Raw genomic sequence first — 16,323 nt, 5'->3', positions numbered from 1 at the left:
ATGGGGTCACGGAGCCGGGCGAGGGGTGGGGGAGAGGACACGAGCTGCAGAGGTCTGGATGACCTGCAGTTTGCGGAGGGAAGAGTTGGGGTCTCTGCGAACAACACCTAAACGAAGCCCTTTACACACAGCGCTTCGTGTGGTACATACACACGTGACCCAACGTTACGTCACACACACGCACACACGCGCGCCGCACGTCACGTGTCGCGCACGCCCCGCCCCTGCCGAGGCTCACGCACGCGCGGTGCGGACTCGCCGCCCTTATGACGTGAGTCGGCTCTGACGTCGGGGGAGTGGGGTGGGGTGGGGGGGGGGAGCCTCTGTGACGTCACGGAGGGGGGCGGGTCCGAGTGGGTGGGAGGGCGGGGGGGGCGGGGCTGTTGCCGCGGTAACGTGGACGCCGAGGGACGCACCACGCGGGGCCGACAGCCCGGAGCCGGGCGGGGGGCACGGGGTGGGCTCCGGTGAGTACCCAGTCCGCCCGTCCTTCAGGGGCGGCCACAACCTCAGCTGCCGCCTCGGTACCCTGTCTGGGCGGTTGCCTTCCTTTATTTTTTTTGGGGGGGCGTTTGGGGGGCGTTTGGGGGGCGTTAGGGGGGGGGGGGGGGGGGGGGGCCATCCTCGTGTTCGGTGCTCTTGTGTCCAATGCAACGCATCTGCTCGTCGTTGCTGTCGTCGAGGCTTTCAAAGTCAACGCAAAACCAACCAACGGGGTACCCTCCGGGGGGACCCCTCTTACCCTCTCCTTCCATACAACTCGCGCCGTTACTTTCCGTTATACCCGACGAAGGAAACGGGTTCGCACAGGACCTGAGCGTGAATCACCGGGACCCGCGTCCACATGGCCCGGTGCGCGGTGTTCAAGCACTGCACAGGTCAGCGGTCAGGTCCACTGAGCCCTGAGTCCCACTCATCTTTCCTACACCTTCAGACCTCAGCCGCTCGCAATGTCCACATTGCACACGGGAGCACATAGCAGGTCATGGAACAACATATACACTGCTCACTCCTCACACACACACACACAGTGCACATACTGTAAGCGGGTACTCAGCCACACGCTGCTTAACGATACCGTCTGCAGTACACGTCCCACTGAAGGAGCTTCACATACATAATATTATCTTATAGATGCACACACTGTGCAGCACACAGTCCATTGCTGGAAGGTCCGTTGGCAAATCGATCTGTTGGTGCTCATGTGAATGGACAGTAAACCACTCAGGCTGTTTGTTCTCAGTGATGACAACTTTACGTCCACTTTCTTCACTGATGTTAATTTTAAAGGTGTGTCCTGCTACCGTTCACCATAGATGCTGTGCTGTGACATCCAATTATGGAGCTCGTGTTCTTCAAACTGCAGCACTCAGCTCCATTAGTGGCCTTTCCTCAGTCACTGGATAGTGCGGATCTCACCATAAATCTACAACTACGTTATTCTGCCGAACGGGTTGCTACTATCTGTGCTCAGTGGTGCAATATGCTTTTATCCATTTGCGAAACTCTCTGCTTATCAAAGGGTACTTGTGACTTTGCAGACCAGAGGACCTTTGTAAGGGCATTATCATGAGATAGGCAAACAGGTGTATCATCTTTCTGGGTGACTTGTACAGGCATGGCTGCCCATACCCAGTCCGTGAATGTGGCTCCACTTTTCAAAGCTCTTATAGCTGTCCACATATCCCACCTTTATCCACACTATTGATTGAGCATCGCTATGTCGTGCTTTGGATACCATAAATTGTCTGATTGCCTGTTGTAAAGTGTATCACAGACTGCAATCAAGACCCAGACCAGCAACAGTGTTGGTCCTGATGAGTGACTCAACTGATGGACTTACAACATTGTTTTGTGCTGCAATCGCAGTTTGCGTTTCTTTTTGTTGGTGAAACATAGTTCTACCTGACCCAAAATGCCATCAGTTATCGGATCAATCAGAGTTTGCAGAACGCTTGGGGGAATGTCAAGGAGAATTCATCAGTAAAAAATATTAAAGATCATTAAAAAAAAGGAAAAGGAGAGTAACCGAATCCTGTAATTGTTTAGGTAAAGGATTGATAGAATATGGAATGCCTTTGCACAAATGACTTTTCAAGCCCCAAGTCCACCACATGTTTTTTTCCCCTCTAGAGTTTGATGTGCGGAGAGGTTGAAGTTTACAGAAACTCATGTCATTGTACTTTGACGGAGGAAAACATCAGCAGTCTGGAGCTGACCCACCTGCAGGTGACTAGGGTCAGTGCTCCTCTTTATGCCAATCTCTAATGGGGAGCTCTTAACCTACTGGGAAATAGTGTAACTTGCACTCCTACCTTTCCAACAGCCCACTAAACCAATCTTCCTGTCCCACAGTGTGATCCATTCCACCATGACTGAAAGTAATCCCTTATATGCTGTAATCAAGCGTGTTTTCAATACAATAAAAAAAATTGAGAGAGTCAGAGACACTCTGAATAACTTTATGGGAGTTACTCAAATAACCTCAGAAAGGTGTTTTTAGTTCTATGGAGAGAGAAAGAGAGAGTATTCTAAAACTTAAAAGCAGTGCTGGGGATGCGCTGCATTATTGGATGGTCCTTCGGATGAGAAATTAAACCCCATGTTTAGGTGGAGATGAAAGATCCCATAGCACTGTCCGAAAAGAGAAGGGAGTTTTTGTGAGTTAATGCCGCCAATAATCAGATGCAGTACATCATTCACTTTGTGGCTGTTTGTAGGACTTTACACAAATTAACTACCCGGTTACCTACACAACTACACAGTCACTACTTGTGAAACGCTTTGAGATCCCCCCCACTCCCCCACCATGTGAAATGAGCTATGTCAAACACAAGGATTATTATTATTATTATTTACATATATCATGTTTAAACAAATTTTGTAACTTAGTGTATTTGTTTATTAGTTTGCCATTTTGATGATTAACCAGTGAAAGAATTGGTTTGGAGGAATACTGAGCCAAACGGCTTGTGGGAACTGTATAAGCATCCAAAACAAATTACATGAGAACTTTTTGGTTAATAACTATTGTTCCTGTTAATCCAACAACAACTTCCAATTAGATCTGCCCTTCAAAGTGGGACAATGCTTCATGGTGGGAATAAATCATTCCTGTGCCGCTTCTACTTTACTTTCTCTGCCCATTTATTATAATAAATATAAATAATAATAATTCTTGCATTTGATTACATGCGGTGAGTCTTTTTACATTGTGTTTGAGGTGAGCCTGATCTTTATGTACTTGACAGAACTGTACGAAATAGAACACATTGTGACATGGAGCATGAGGTCGGCGACTCAGTACAATACCTTGAAGGGTGGATTGATGTGCTTGGTATGTACAGTGAGTGGACCATGAAATTATCAACAAGATAACAGATTACTATGTCAAAGAGAACAGTGTTAACACAGTAAACCTATTGCTGCAGGAAATGGACTGCTGAAGAAAATAACTCTCAAATCTGGTAATGCTCAGCTGGGTAAGCCTCAACCTAGCCAGAATGTCAGCATCTGGATCAAGATGATGCATGAAAATAGGAAAGAAGTTGAAGACCCCCAATATATTAGCTTCATCATAGGCGAAGGTGATGTCAATGAGGTATGTGAATGGTAATGTTAGCCAATCTCAGGTGAGGGAACAGTGGAGATCAGGGGCAACAATTGCCATCAGTGGCCCTGAGCTGGAAACTGAAAAAAAAATCAGTCATTATCTCACATCTGATTCTTATGCACTATCCAGTGAATCATGCTGGAAAGTAAGCTCAGGTCAGATGAGGACGCAATTGGTCTCCATTATGATTTCCCCCCTTCCTCAAAATGTAATAGACTGCTGATGCTTTTTTCTAGATTGCTAAAGGGTAAATTAACCCATTGAACGATATCTCAGTGAGTCAGTGCCTTCAGAGAGAGTGGGGGGGGGGGGGGGGGGGGCGGAGGAATCAGTTATTTTGCCTGGAAGAAAAGGAGAGTGGCAATGTGAGTTTAAAATCAATGGATATTCAGAGCTCAGCATCATACTTATGAAGCCTACATAAAGTTATCAAAAGGTGTGGAAAAAAAAGAGAAAAAAGAATTGGTTGGTCTCCAAACAATGGTTACAGTAATATGACTCAATATTTACTTTATCTTGCATTGAATTAGGAGGACAGAAATTTAGCCCTTCACGATGCCCAAACTAATGCAATGCTGTGGATCTGACATACACTGACAATGAGGTCCATTAAAGCCTGGTAATAATCCCTCAAGAAAAAAAAACAATAATAGATTGGTCACTTCAATCCACGACTGTTCGAGGGACAATGCTGTGTGCAATTGGCTTCCGCGTTTCGCCCACAAATATACAATCAATTCACTTTACAGTATATTCTATGAAGCGCTTTGAGATGTCTTGAAGACGTGAAAAGCACTATATCAAATGCACAGATTATTATTATTATTTCCTGAACATAATCAGAAATAAAGGCAGATATTGGAAGGACCAATTTGTTCACCTCAGGGAGGCGGAATGCTTGATGAAATTTGGATCAGAATGTTGGATCTGTCAACGCTTTGCCTTACATCCAGTCTCAGCTCCTCGTTGGTTCTTCTTTCTTCTATAATAATTTTGAATCAACTGGGTTTTCTGCTAGTAAGTATAGTTTTAGTAGAATTGTGCCCTTCTCCATAAAACTTGCTTTCTCTTTCAAAGGCTCTTGAGATATGTGTTCCGCTAATGGAAGTAGAAGAAACCTCCCTGATCCTCGCTGATGTGAAGTTTTGTTACTTGAGTAAAGAATGGTACGATTTTTTGCAAAACTAATTAACAATAAGTGATAATTGTTCCTTAACAATAGAATGGGGATTTAAACTAAGCTTTAATTCAATTTGAATGCATCAATAACATGTCTGATGATGATAGAACCAAAGAACGATAGAAATTTATAGCACAGAAAAAGGCCATTCGGCCTAACGTATCTGTGCTGGTTCTTTTAAGAGCAAAACTTTCAGTCCCATTTACCTGCCCTTTTCTTATAGTTTTACAATCTCTTACAATGGATCTCTTGATCCATTCTCCATTAGCCTTCTGACATTGATTTGGCATCTTTTCTAAAGTCTATTTTTTAAAAAAAAAAAGCCCCTAAGCGGATTGAGCCTTGTCGACCAGGTCACATGATAAGACGTGGGCTGGCCCAAAATTCCTTACATAGGATTTTCCTAATTTTAATCATTTAATTACTGGCATTTCCATTTAGACAGTAGACATTTTACAGGAAGGAGAAAGTACCTACAACACAGACAATTTTATTAAGGCTACAAATCAATAAATTTCAAAAACTTGTATGGTGAATACTAAATAAAGCCTAATCGCATTCTCTTGCTTTCCATCATTATCAAACAAGGTGAAAGAGAGAGGTGGGGAGAGGGAGAGAACATTGAATAATATCTTTGGTCATTGTTCTTCTGGCTGAGTAGATCTTTTCTCCACTTAAAAACAGGTCTGCTGTGGAGAGTAGGTGGGCTGGAATTGGTCTTTAGTTGTAATTATAAGTGCTATTGCCTTATGATAAATTCATTCCAGCTAAAGATGGTGGTGAATACAGATAAGACAGGACACTCAGCCATTTATATCAGACAAAATGAGAACAATCCTGGTAATCAGTACATGAAGTCGATGTCTCTCAATGAGCTTTGGAAATACCATATGCACTTTCAGGATAAATATTTCCGTTAGCAAAAATAAAACTGATCATTCTTTGCAGCCAGAATGGTAGTCTGCCACCAGGAACCAAACTCCTCCTTGAAGTGAAGCTCTTATCAGTCACTGGACGCAGTTTGGAGGAAAAATCTGAGTCTGAGCAATTGGAGTTAATCAGCAGAGTACGAAAGAAAGGCAATGACTGTTTCCAAAGTGAAGAATATCAGCTGGCAATCGTTTACTACAATTATGCTGTGAAGATGATAGAGTCAGGTTTCACAGGTACTGAAGTACAGCTGAGAAGCAAGTTGGAATTGAACCTTTTCAACCCATTTTCTTTATTCACACATTATTTTAACTCTGGATAAGCAACTTACTTAAGTCACTTTCTCCAGTTATTTTTTGCTAAAGGTTAGAGGGATGGGGAAGAACAGATTTAATTGGGGGGTGGGAAAGCTTCCCATGGGTTTGCTAGATTCCATTCCCTTCTGGCAGGCTGGGTGGATAGGTTCAGTCATATGAGGTAAGGGAACCAACACAAATCTCTGATTCCTTTTGTGGAAATCTAATTTCCTCTGTTTGCTCTTCCTCTTCTGAGCTCACTTGACTGTCTTTGTAATGGATGTTGGGAGGGGTTTATGACATACACAAATCTCATTTCCCACCCTTCTGTGAGAAAGCTCTTGACCTTGGTCTTATGATTGTTAGTCAATTGGTGGATCACTTTTCCAGGGGTAATAATTCCTTCAAAAAAAAATTTGTTCACTTCATCCACAACTGTTTGTGGGACACTGACCAATTCACCAATTTATTAATGGTATATTAATTAATCATAAAACCAGGAATACATGTGGAATGAGAGTTGAAGAGGCTAAGTGTTTGTTGTCATTGATATAGATATTAATGGGATTAATGTTTTTTTTAGATGATTTAAATGCTATGAAAAAAATATTTCTAGAAGAAAAGGTAAAGTGTTACAGCAACATGGCAGCCTGCCACTTAAAGACAAGAAACCTGAAGGAGACAGTATCCTGCTGTGACGTTGTTCTACAACATCAACCCCATCATTGCAAGGCCTTATTCAGGAAGGGCAAGGTAGGTCTGTCTGCTATAATTCATTATCCATTGCTATAATAAGCTTAATGCTATGGGAACAGTGCACACCTTGTGGTTGGAATCCTGAAGGTTGCATTGATTGAATTATGTTTTACACCTGTTTCAGGTATTGGCGCTGGAACAGATGTATCCCCTCTCCATTATCTTCTTAAAGAAAGCCTTAGCTGTGGAGCCAGGGCACCCAGTGAGTGTGTTTTTTTGTTGAGGAAGAGAAAGATCCAACACTTGTTCAGGTTGTAACTAACAAATATAGAAAACATGATGTGTTAATGAATGTGTTGTGTAACTTTGCTCGTGAAAACAAGACCATGCTCTAGATTTACTAGTTCATAAGAATTTAGGAATGTACAGACTTGACAAGACTATGATGATCTGTCTGGATTTTCTGATTAATCATCACCTAGAAATGGGTTTGAGTAATCCTTATGTGATTGGAATTGATTTTGTAATCAACACTAAAGGCAATAATACTGTTCTGGATGACTTTAGAAAGACAATCTTTGTAGCTATAAAACACCCGTGAGAATTAATAATAATAATCTTTGCATTAGATATAGTGGCTTGGGACATCCTCCCGACATGAAAGGCTCTAAACAAATGTAATTTTGCATTGTATTGCCTTTCATATTGGGAAAATGTCTAAAAGTTCTTCACAGGATATACTGTAAAGTGTAATGATTGTATTTTATAGACAAACACAGCAGCCAATTTGCTCACAGCAATGTCCCACAAACATTGAACCATAAAGCAAATAAACAATTTTATTTGGGGGATTCGTGGACAGGAATCTGGAAGGTTCTCCCTTCTCTTTTCGAATGGTGCCATGGGATCGTTAAAGTCCATCTAAATAGGCAGATGGATCCTCAATTTAATGTCTCATTTAAAGGATGGCACCTCCAACAATGCCTTGCACCTCAACACTGGAGTGTCAGACTACACAGGTTTAAGTCCTGATGTAGGAAGGAGAACTTAAAATAAAACAAAACAAGATTGAGACTGGGGCGTAATTTTGATCTTAAAATGCTGAATACCTGACTTGAGATATTAATATGGTTGATCGAGTTTTGAGTAACTTCTTCAGAAAAGATCTGGATAATTAGAAAAAAACTGAAGGATAAAAGAATGGGAATAATGCGGATCAAACACTCAAAATAACACAATGTTTTCCGGGCTCAAGGAAACACTATCTGTTGGAATCAACCAACCAGGGTTGAATCGGAGAGATGTAGGATGAATAGATACTGTGGAATTTTGCTTGATATTCTTTGAGAGTCAAGGAGAAATTATGCAGTGTTTTTCCTCAGGAGATTTTAAATAACTGGGATGGAATGCAGATTAGAAAATGATCAGAAGAAAGAATTTGAGGATAAATTCCTCAATAAATTCCTGAATAACCTTTTCACATTCTATGGTTTCTTTTAGTATTGAAATATCTTTAAGACCACATTAACATTATTTTAATATTGCTGTGTGTGAGTGTGTAATGACAGCCTGTCAAAACAGATCACATAATAGTAATAATATAATAATAACAGTTCACATCATATCATTCCGTGTAATAAGCCAAACCAAATAATGCCAAGCCACTCTGTTTCATCCTTTACGCTTCCAGGAGATTAAACAGGAAATTGATACTATAATTAATACTTGGACGAAAAAGAAAAAATTGAACTGTTTGGAGAATTCAGAATCAGACAGTAGGATATCTATGCATCCACTCTTCATGGTAGGTTTGAAACAACCACTGATAGGTTATGATAGGCATAGTTTCCAAGTCAGAAATATGTGTTGCAAATTGATCTTTTTGTGAGGAACTTCTGGTATTTATGATCTGAGTGCATCAGTTCCTTCTGCTTTGAAACTCGTTGTCACGTTTTACTTCTTAGAAAAGGATCTTGGAGGCAGCATACAGATATATGATTGGGCTGGATCACTCCATAGTCTATTTTATCTACAACCCAGTGTGCATTGTGTGTCTCTTGCTGCTCTGTAATTTAGTATCATTAGGATCCATCTGTGCATATGCAAAATTTGTCTTGGTCATTCTTGCTTTGCTGTGACCTCTCATTGCTTGTTCTCTATTCTGTATTCAAATAATCCTTGCATTTGATATGGATATTCACATTGGGAGGATGTCTCAAAACACTTCACAGGATTTGTTCACAGGAACTCTGTCTTACACTCCTCTCCTCTTCCCTCTACAGTATTGTGCTCTACTCTGGCGCATTTCGCTCACAAAATATATGGTCAAACCACTTTACTGTATATTCTGTGAAGCGCTTTGAGGCATCTTGAAGATGTGACAAGGCACTATACCAAATGCAAGGATTATTATTATTATTACCACTCCACTTGCTACTCTGTCCAACTTTATTTTTCTCCCTGATCAAATCTATGGTGGAAACATGTAGTCCAGTTACTGAATGTAAATGAATGAAAAGGTTCTTGGGGCTTGGCATATTTATTATTATAGTAAAGTTCTCATTGATATTGGTTTCTAATGCAACTTTTCTTTTGCAGAGTATATCATGGAAGTGGATGCTAGGAGTTGCTGCTGTTGCGTTGGGTAGTGTTGTTGTGTATAAATGGAGATGAATGCTAATAAAAAGAGAACTTGTTAAACATAATCGCTCAATTCATGATATCAGTGTAATTACAACAAAAACTTGTATTTATATAGAGCCCTTCTTGTAGAGTAGCAGTTAACAGTGGTGGAGATTGACGCTAAACCAGGGAGAAGTGGGAGGTGACCATTAGACACAGTCAAAAGTGGAGTGTCTTCAGATGGGAAGGAGGGAACAAGGCAGAGGGATTGAAGCAGAGAGTCTCAGGGCATAGTGGATGAAAGCTGCCGAGGATGGAGCAGAGGGGACCAGAGCCAGCTGGAGACCAGAGCCAACTGAGTGAAGGGATTGTGGAGAACAGTTGGGTGTAAGCAGGTCAGGGAGGTGTTGAGGTGCCAGGGCATGAAGTGATTTCTATGTGATTGTGAGGATCTTGAAATTGATCCATTCTGGAATATGGACCCAGTGGAGTCTGATAAGAACTGAGATGATGAGGGTGTGGAGTTTGGTACAGGTGAGGATATGGGCAGTGGAATTTTGAATTAACTGGAATTTGTGAATGGTGAAGCTGGGGAAAGCAGCGAGGAGAGCATTGGAAAATTTGAGGCAGGAGGTGATGAATGCATATTTACATACTGAACTGATCTCAAGTGGGTCACTACAACTGAATTCTGCATCCCTTGTATTAGGGATAAGGAAAATTCAGCAAGCCTTCCTGATACTATCATAATAATATTCCTTACCAAATTTGGTATTATAGCACCTTTCACAACACGAGGACATCCCCAAAGCACCTTACAGGATATACTGTAGAATATACGGTGTGTTTTACAACAACAACAACTTGGATTTATATAGCTCCCTCCATGCCGGAGTCTCAGAGCGCTTCACAGTAACGGATCCCGGGGCTGAGCCAGAGGGAGGGGGAGGGGCGGAAGGTGACCAAAGGCGCGGTTGAAAAGAAGGATCTTCAGCCAAGACCTGAAAATAGGAAGAGAGGGGGTGAGGCGAAAGGAGGGAGGAAGAGAGTTCCATAGCCTTGGGGTGTAGTGGCTGAAGGCACGGCAGCTGATGGTGGAGCGGAGGATTCGGGAGACAAGGAGGAGGCCAGACCCGGTGAAGCGAAGGTAATGGGCCTTATTTGTGCATGAACACAGCAGCCAACTTGTGCACAGCAATGTCCCACAAACAGCCATGGAGTGAAATGGACTGATTTCAACTGAAAATGAACCAGTTGATCAGTATTCTGCCCTCCTCTCTCCTCAAAACAGTACCCGTTGCTTTTATTCCTCCAGGTCTGGCCCCCTCCTCGTCCCCCTTGTCCTCCGCTCCACCCTCGGCGGCCGTGCCTTCAGCCACTACGCCCTGAGGCTCTGGGACTGCCTTCCTCGCTCCCTTCGCCTCGCCCCCTCTCTTCCTACTTTCAGGTCTCGGCTGAAGACCTTTCTTTTCGACCGCGCCTTTGGTCAACCCCCCCCCTCCCCGGCTCCCCCCCCCCCCCCGGCTCCCCCACCCCCCGGCCTCCCCTCCCACCCCCTCCCCGGCTACCCCCCCCCTCCCCCCGGCTCGGCCCCGGGATCCGTGACTGTGAAGCGCTCTGAGACGCCGCCCGGTGTGGAGGGCGCTGTATAAATCCAATTTGTTGTTGTTGATGTTGACCTTCTGGACAGTGAGTTAGTGCATTGATGTGGGGCGCCCCGTGAGGAGGGCTCAGGCGGTGCCCCTGTCCGGGCTGTCAGGTCCTGGGGGGGGGGGGGGGGGGGCGGGGCTGCAACGCTGATTGGTCACTACCTTGCGACACTGTTCCACAATGTAACGGCCGCAGCTCCGCGCCGATTGGTTGCTCGAGCTGTCCGTCAAAGTGCACGCTGAGGGGGAGCTCTGCCATTGGCTCCGAGTCCCGCCAGTCAACGCCCTGTGGGCGGGGAATAGCCCGGCGCTCCCGCTGATTGGCTGCCGGCTTTCCCGGTCAGCGGGCGGAGGATAAACAGGGGTGAAAGGTGCAGCCATGGAGGCCCAGGAGAGCTGGAGGGTGAGTGAGGAGGGGGAGAGTGAGGGGGGAGAGGGGAGAGTGAGGGGGGAGAGGGGAGAGTGAGGGGGAGAGGGGAGAGTGAGGGGGAGAGGGGAGAGTGAGGGAGGGGGAGGGAGTGGGTGAGTGAGGGGGAGAGGGAGTGAGTGAGGGGGAGAGGGAGTGAGTGGGGGAGTGAGTGAGGGGTAGAGGGAGGGAGTGGGTGAGTGAAGGGGAGAAGGAGGCAGTGGGGGAGTGAGTGAGTGAGTGGGGGAGTGAGTGAGGGGGAGAGGGAGTGAGTGGGGGAGTGAGTGAGGGGTAGAGGGAGGGAGTGGGTGAGTGAAGGGGAGAAGGAGGCAGTGGGGGAGTGAGTGAGGGGGAGAGGGAGTGAGTGAGGGGAGAGGGAGTGAGTGGGGGAGTGAGTGAGGGGTAGAGGGAGGGAGTGGGTGAGTGAAGGGGAGAAGGAGGCAGTGGGGGAGTGAATGAGGGGAGAGGGAGGGAGTGAGGGGGAGAGGGAGGGAGTGGGTGAGTGAGGGGGAGAAGGAGGCAGTGGGGGAGTGAGTGAGGGGGAGTGAGAGGGAGTGAGGGGAGAGGGAGGGAGGGAGTGACTGAGTGGGTGAGTGAGGGGGAGAGGGAGAGGGGGAGCGCGTGAGGGGGAGAGGGAGGGGGAGTGAGTGAGGGGGAGAGGGAGGGGGGGAGTGAGTGAGGGGGAGAGGGGGGAGTGAGTGAGGGGGGGAGGGGGGAGGGAGTGAGGGGGAGAGGGAGGGAGGGAGTGAGGGGGAGAGGGAGGGGGGGAGTGAGTGAGGGGGAGAGAGAGGGGGGGAGTGAGCGAGGGGGAGAGGGAGGGGGGAGTGAGTGAGGGGGAGAGGGAGGGGGGAGTGAGTGAGGGGGAGAGGGGGGGGAGTGAGTGAGGGGGAGAGGGGGGAGGGAGTGTAGGAGGGGGAGGGAGTGTAGGAGGGTGGGGGAGTGGGAGAGTGAGTGAGGGGGAGAGAGGGGGAGTGGGGGAGTGAGGGAGGGGGAGGGAGTGAGTGAAGGGGAGAGGGAGGGAGTGGGGGAGTGAGTGAGTGAGTGGGAGAGAGGGAGGGAGGAGGAGGAGAAAGGTGCTGGTCTGGGCACAGCCCTGTAAGAGTGTGTGTGGGTGCGAGAGAGGGACGGGAAACGATGAAGGATGAGGTGGATTGCTCCGCTTGTCCTGGGGTGCAACATGTTAATGGTGTGTGCGCTCCATTCACTGCTTTTTAATGTAGGGAGGATTGGCCACTGGGTTGTGTCCGATTGGCCTGTTCTGGTGTGTCAAATTGTGTACCACAAGTACCGGGCGTCCAGTTGGGTCAGTCACCATTCACTGAAGAGTTCTGAAGGTTCATTCTGAAGGTCGTACATGTACTGTACACTGTACTGTACATGAACACCAACTACAGTAGCTAATAAATGGGTCAAAGAGAAAGCAGCTACAGTGTCGCATTGGTGTGTGATCCATAAAACAACTATATGTGGCTGGACAACCAGGCATAATGCGCAGTATCTTAAGGGTATGTTTGTTCTCGGGTCCACTTCTATATTTCCAGTGTGTTTCGTACACACAAACATTGTCATCACAGTAGCTTTTGTTTTTTAGCGAGACCCCACACGCATTATCACAGTGAATGAACACCTGATCTGGAGTCACTAATCGCATTATTTTGCAGCCTCCTCGTCAATGTGACAATTACCAGAGTGAGTGGAGATGCTGCCGGAGTTTAAGGAATCTCTTTCATCACTACTATGCGTACGGAGAGATACCTTCGTGTCAGCAGTGGAAAAGCGACTACATGAACTGTGTGGAATGGGAAAAGCACAAATCTCAAGAGGCTAAGGTGAGGGCTAGAAAAAGATTGTATTAAATGTAACTTGCTTTTACGTCTCCCACAAAATATACGGTTAATTCACTTTCCAGTATATTCTATGAAGTGCTTTGAGATGTGATAAGGTGCTATATCAAATGCAAGGTTTATCATTATTATAATATATCTTGTGAAGTGCTGTGTGTCATCTCAACAAAGTGAAAAGGAGCTACATCAAATGCAAGGATTATTATAGATTATATTGCTGTCTAAGGGCTCTGTGATGTCTCACCTGGTAAAGCCACAGCCAGAGCCCAGTATAAAACAGATGTAGAGACCAGGAAGATCATAGGTTCAATCTTGATTCTGAGTTAGTAGACTTCAACTGGGTGGCAATCAGGGTGTTACAGTTGGCCACGGTACCCCTGGATTGGGGAGAAGGGAACAATCAACTGATTATTATTCAGTGCAGTGATCCCTTTTGGTTAATATTTGGACACTAGGAGGAAAATTCCACCCAACATTGCATACAATTGGGCTCAACATTGGGCAGAACGGGCAGGGGAAATGAAGTAGCCTGAAGGGGAGGAGTGCCACAGGAAATTGCGGTGATTGTGTGGTGCAAGGCTGTGGAGGCATTTGAAGGTGATGACAATTTTAAAGTTGACCCACTGGAGAATAGGGAGGGAGCAGTGGAGCTGTGGGAGGATGGGCTGTGGAACCTGATGAGTGAGTCTGTTCGGCCTTTGGCGTTCTGTGCGTTTCAGAGTTTGTGGAGTTGGGAGCCCAGTGAGAAGGCTGCAGGAAAAGTTGACTAAGACTGGGTGTAACAAAAGCATTGGGGCTGATGTAATGGAGGTGGCAGGTGATGTTGCAGAGATGGAAGTAAGTGGACTTCATCAGCACTCAGATGAAAGATTTCAAGGAGTTGAGGTTTCACAGTTTAATTTCCGCACAGGCTCCATGGGAGCAACTATAAGGGTGTAACGATCAGTGCATAATGTGAGGAGACACTGACGGAGGTCGAGCAGGATCGCCTTAGTTTCATAATAATACTTGCATTTGATATAGCTCTTTTCACGTCTTTTAGACGTCTCAAAGCACTTCACAGAACATACTGTAAAGTGAATTGACTGTATATTTGTGGATGAAACTCGACAGCCAATTGAGCACAACAATGTCCCACAAACAGTCGTGGATTGAGTAACCAAATTATTTTTTTTAGAGTTTGTTATCCTCGGAAAAGCGATCCGCCAATTGACTAACAACCGGGTTCCCACTTACTGCTAGGTAAACAGAGGCGTGTGGAGTAAGGAAACTTGCCCAACATTTCGCCCTGCCTTGAATACAACCCAGGTCTCTCGCTTGCGAGGCGAATGCTCTAACCACTGAGCTACAGGAGTCCACGAATTGGGGACCTCATTAGGCAGGTTCAGTTAGTTTTACCTAGATTCAATTATCAAATAACCTGTCACCTTTCCTCATGGTATAGGATTACACGTGAAGAATGGCCACTTGGGTCTTAATGAATTCCCAACCTAGAGAGAAACTCACCCATGTAAAGTAGAAATGGAGAGAAATGTATTGCTTGTAAAGTACTGCAGGNAAAAAATCTAACAACATTTTTATGTGACAAATGTGGATTTAATTTTTTTTTAACTGGTCAAGAGTTCTTGTTTGTCTCCTCCTCCTTCCCCAAAGACTGACCATTCAGCTAAAAGATGCTCTTAACTTAGAAGCAAAAGTTTTACATTTTTCTCTTCTTAAAATGTTTTAAATATTCAGAAAGCTTTACTGGAGAGTGAGCGGAAAAGAGTGAAAGACCAGAAGAGATACTCGCCAGTCTGGAAACTGAGGAAGAACCCGCCAGCTGACTGGCACCTGCCGCTTAATGACAGTCAGCAGAAATAAAGGACAGTCCATCGTGCCTTGTGCCACCACTTGTCAAAAGGATGCAGGGATACAGTGCAATGACACTGCCTATGTGCTTCACTGCTGTGCAGTCCAGAACAACTGGGTTCAGGGTAATCTAACTTGGAAGCTTCCATCTGCCACAGTTTCTACCTACTGGCCAAGACTATTTCCATAGGGAGTAAAGTGGAGTTGGTACACTTGCCTTGGATTAGAAGAACAATATGCTTTTTCAGGTTTAATAAGTATAATGATACTAGTAAACAATGAATGTTATTGAGGCACTGTTGTCTCCCTCAGTGTTAAATCATAAACGTCTCCTATTAATTTTATCTGACTAATTTTTAGACATTTCTCATATTCTTTTTTGAGGCTGGTGTGGAAGCAGTGCAATGAATGGTAGCAACATCAGTCGCCAGACTACGGCACTACCTCACCCCTCACGCTGCTGAAACCCTGGTCCACGCCTTTGTCACCTCAAGGCTGGACTATGGGAACTCTCTCCTCGCCGGCCTTCCCGCCACCTCCCTCCACAAGCTGCAGGTCATTCAGAACTCTGCAGCTCGTGTACTGTCCCGCACCAGGCTTCGGGACCACATCACTCCCACCCTCGCTCGCCTCCACTGGCTCCCCATCCCCAGAGGATTGATTTCAAGATCCTCATCCTCACCTACAAGGCCATTCACGGCCTTGCTCCCTCCTACCTCTCCAACCTACTATCCCCCTACCTACCTGCCCGTACCCTCCGTTCCTCTGGCTCTGGTCTGCTCCACGTCCCCCGCCCCAACCGCCCTACCATCGGTGGTCGGGCCTTCAGCCTCTCAGCCCCCAGGCTCTGGAACTCCATCCCCCAGTGCCTTCGCCTTGCTTCCTCCCTTTCCTCCTTCAAGGCCGGTCTCAAAACCTTTCTCTTTGACCGTGCCTTCAGCTCCCCTCTCGACTCTCTTCCCCCTCCTCGCTCCCTCCCTCCCCTCACCTCACCCTGACCATTTCCCCCTCCTTGCTCCCTCCCTTCCCTCACCCTGACCATTTCCCCCCTCCTCGCTCCCTCCCTTCCCTCCCCTCACCCTGACCATTTCCCCCCTGCTCGGGTCATTACCCAACTGTGCAGCGCCTTGGGACGTCCTCCTGACGTGAAAGGCGCTTTATAAATGGAATCTTGTTGTTGTTGTTGTTGTTAATTGTTGACGGTAAATTAGAGGACCCTTACAGTTGGGAAAGAGA

General features: G+C 46.0%; 2 protein-coding genes across 2 annotated transcripts; both read left to right on the top strand.

Moving 5' to 3' along the window:
- Window positions 1-421: 421 nt before the first annotated feature.
- LOC103188584 (peptidyl-prolyl cis-trans isomerase FKBP8-like) lies at window positions 422-9,417 on the top strand. The gene is made up of 10 exons (XM_007908619.1): window positions 422-467; window positions 2,134-2,238; window positions 3,252-3,337; window positions 3,432-3,601; window positions 4,691-4,779; window positions 5,742-5,959; window positions 6,603-6,772; window positions 6,900-6,977; window positions 8,406-8,519; window positions 9,314-9,417. Exons 3-10 carry the CDS (start codon window positions 3,280-3,282, stop codon window positions 9,386-9,388), a joined length of 972 nt encoding a protein of 323 aa, XP_007906810.1. The 5' UTR covers window positions 422-467; window positions 2,134-2,238; window positions 3,252-3,279; the 3' UTR covers window positions 9,389-9,417.
- Window positions 9,418-11,295: 1,878 nt separating this feature from the next.
- On the top strand, window positions 11,296-15,440 carry cunh22orf39 (chromosome unknown C22orf39 homolog). Its single transcript, XM_042337714.1, has 3 exons — window positions 11,296-11,389; window positions 13,054-13,221; window positions 14,974-15,440. The coding sequence occupies exons 1-3, from the start codon at window positions 11,366-11,368 to the stop codon at window positions 15,097-15,099; spliced, it is 318 nt and encodes a 105-aa protein (XP_042193648.1). The 5' UTR covers window positions 11,296-11,365; the 3' UTR covers window positions 15,100-15,440.
- The last annotated feature ends 883 nt before the right edge of the window (window positions 15,441-16,323 follow it).

This window comes from Callorhinchus milii, unplaced genomic scaffold, assembly GCF_018977255.1.
Source record: "Callorhinchus milii isolate IMCB2004 unplaced genomic scaffold, IMCB_Cmil_1.0 Scaffold8, whole genome shotgun sequence".
Classification (NCBI taxonomy): Eukaryota; Metazoa; Chordata; class Chondrichthyes; order Chimaeriformes; family Callorhinchidae; genus Callorhinchus; species Callorhinchus milii.
The sequence above is the reverse complement of the archived record's forward strand: the minus strand, read 5'-3'. Positions and strand labels throughout refer to the sequence as shown.

Coding starts and splice junctions, on each gene's coding strand:
- LOC103188584 (XM_007908619.1), top strand. CDS start 3,280: ATGGAGCATGAGGTCGGCGACTCAGTACAATACCTTGAAGGGTGGATT. Junction 3,338..3,431: donor AGGGTGGATTGATGTGCTTG/GTATGTACAGTG, acceptor CTATTGCTGCAG/GAAATGGACTGCTGAAGAAA. Junction 4,780..5,741: donor TGTTACTTGAGTAAAGAATG/GTACGATTTTTT, acceptor CATTCTTTGCAG/CCAGAATGGTAGTCTGCCAC.
- cunh22orf39 (XM_042337714.1), top strand. CDS start 11,366: ATGGAGGCCCAGGAGAGCTGGAGG. Junction 11,390..13,053: donor AGGCCCAGGAGAGCTGGAGG/GTGAGTGAGGAG, acceptor ATTATTTTGCAG/CCTCCTCGTCAATGTGACAA. Junction 13,222..14,973: donor ACAAATCTCAAGAGGCTAAG/GTGAGGGCTAGA, acceptor TTAAATATTCAG/AAAGCTTTACTGGAGAGTGA.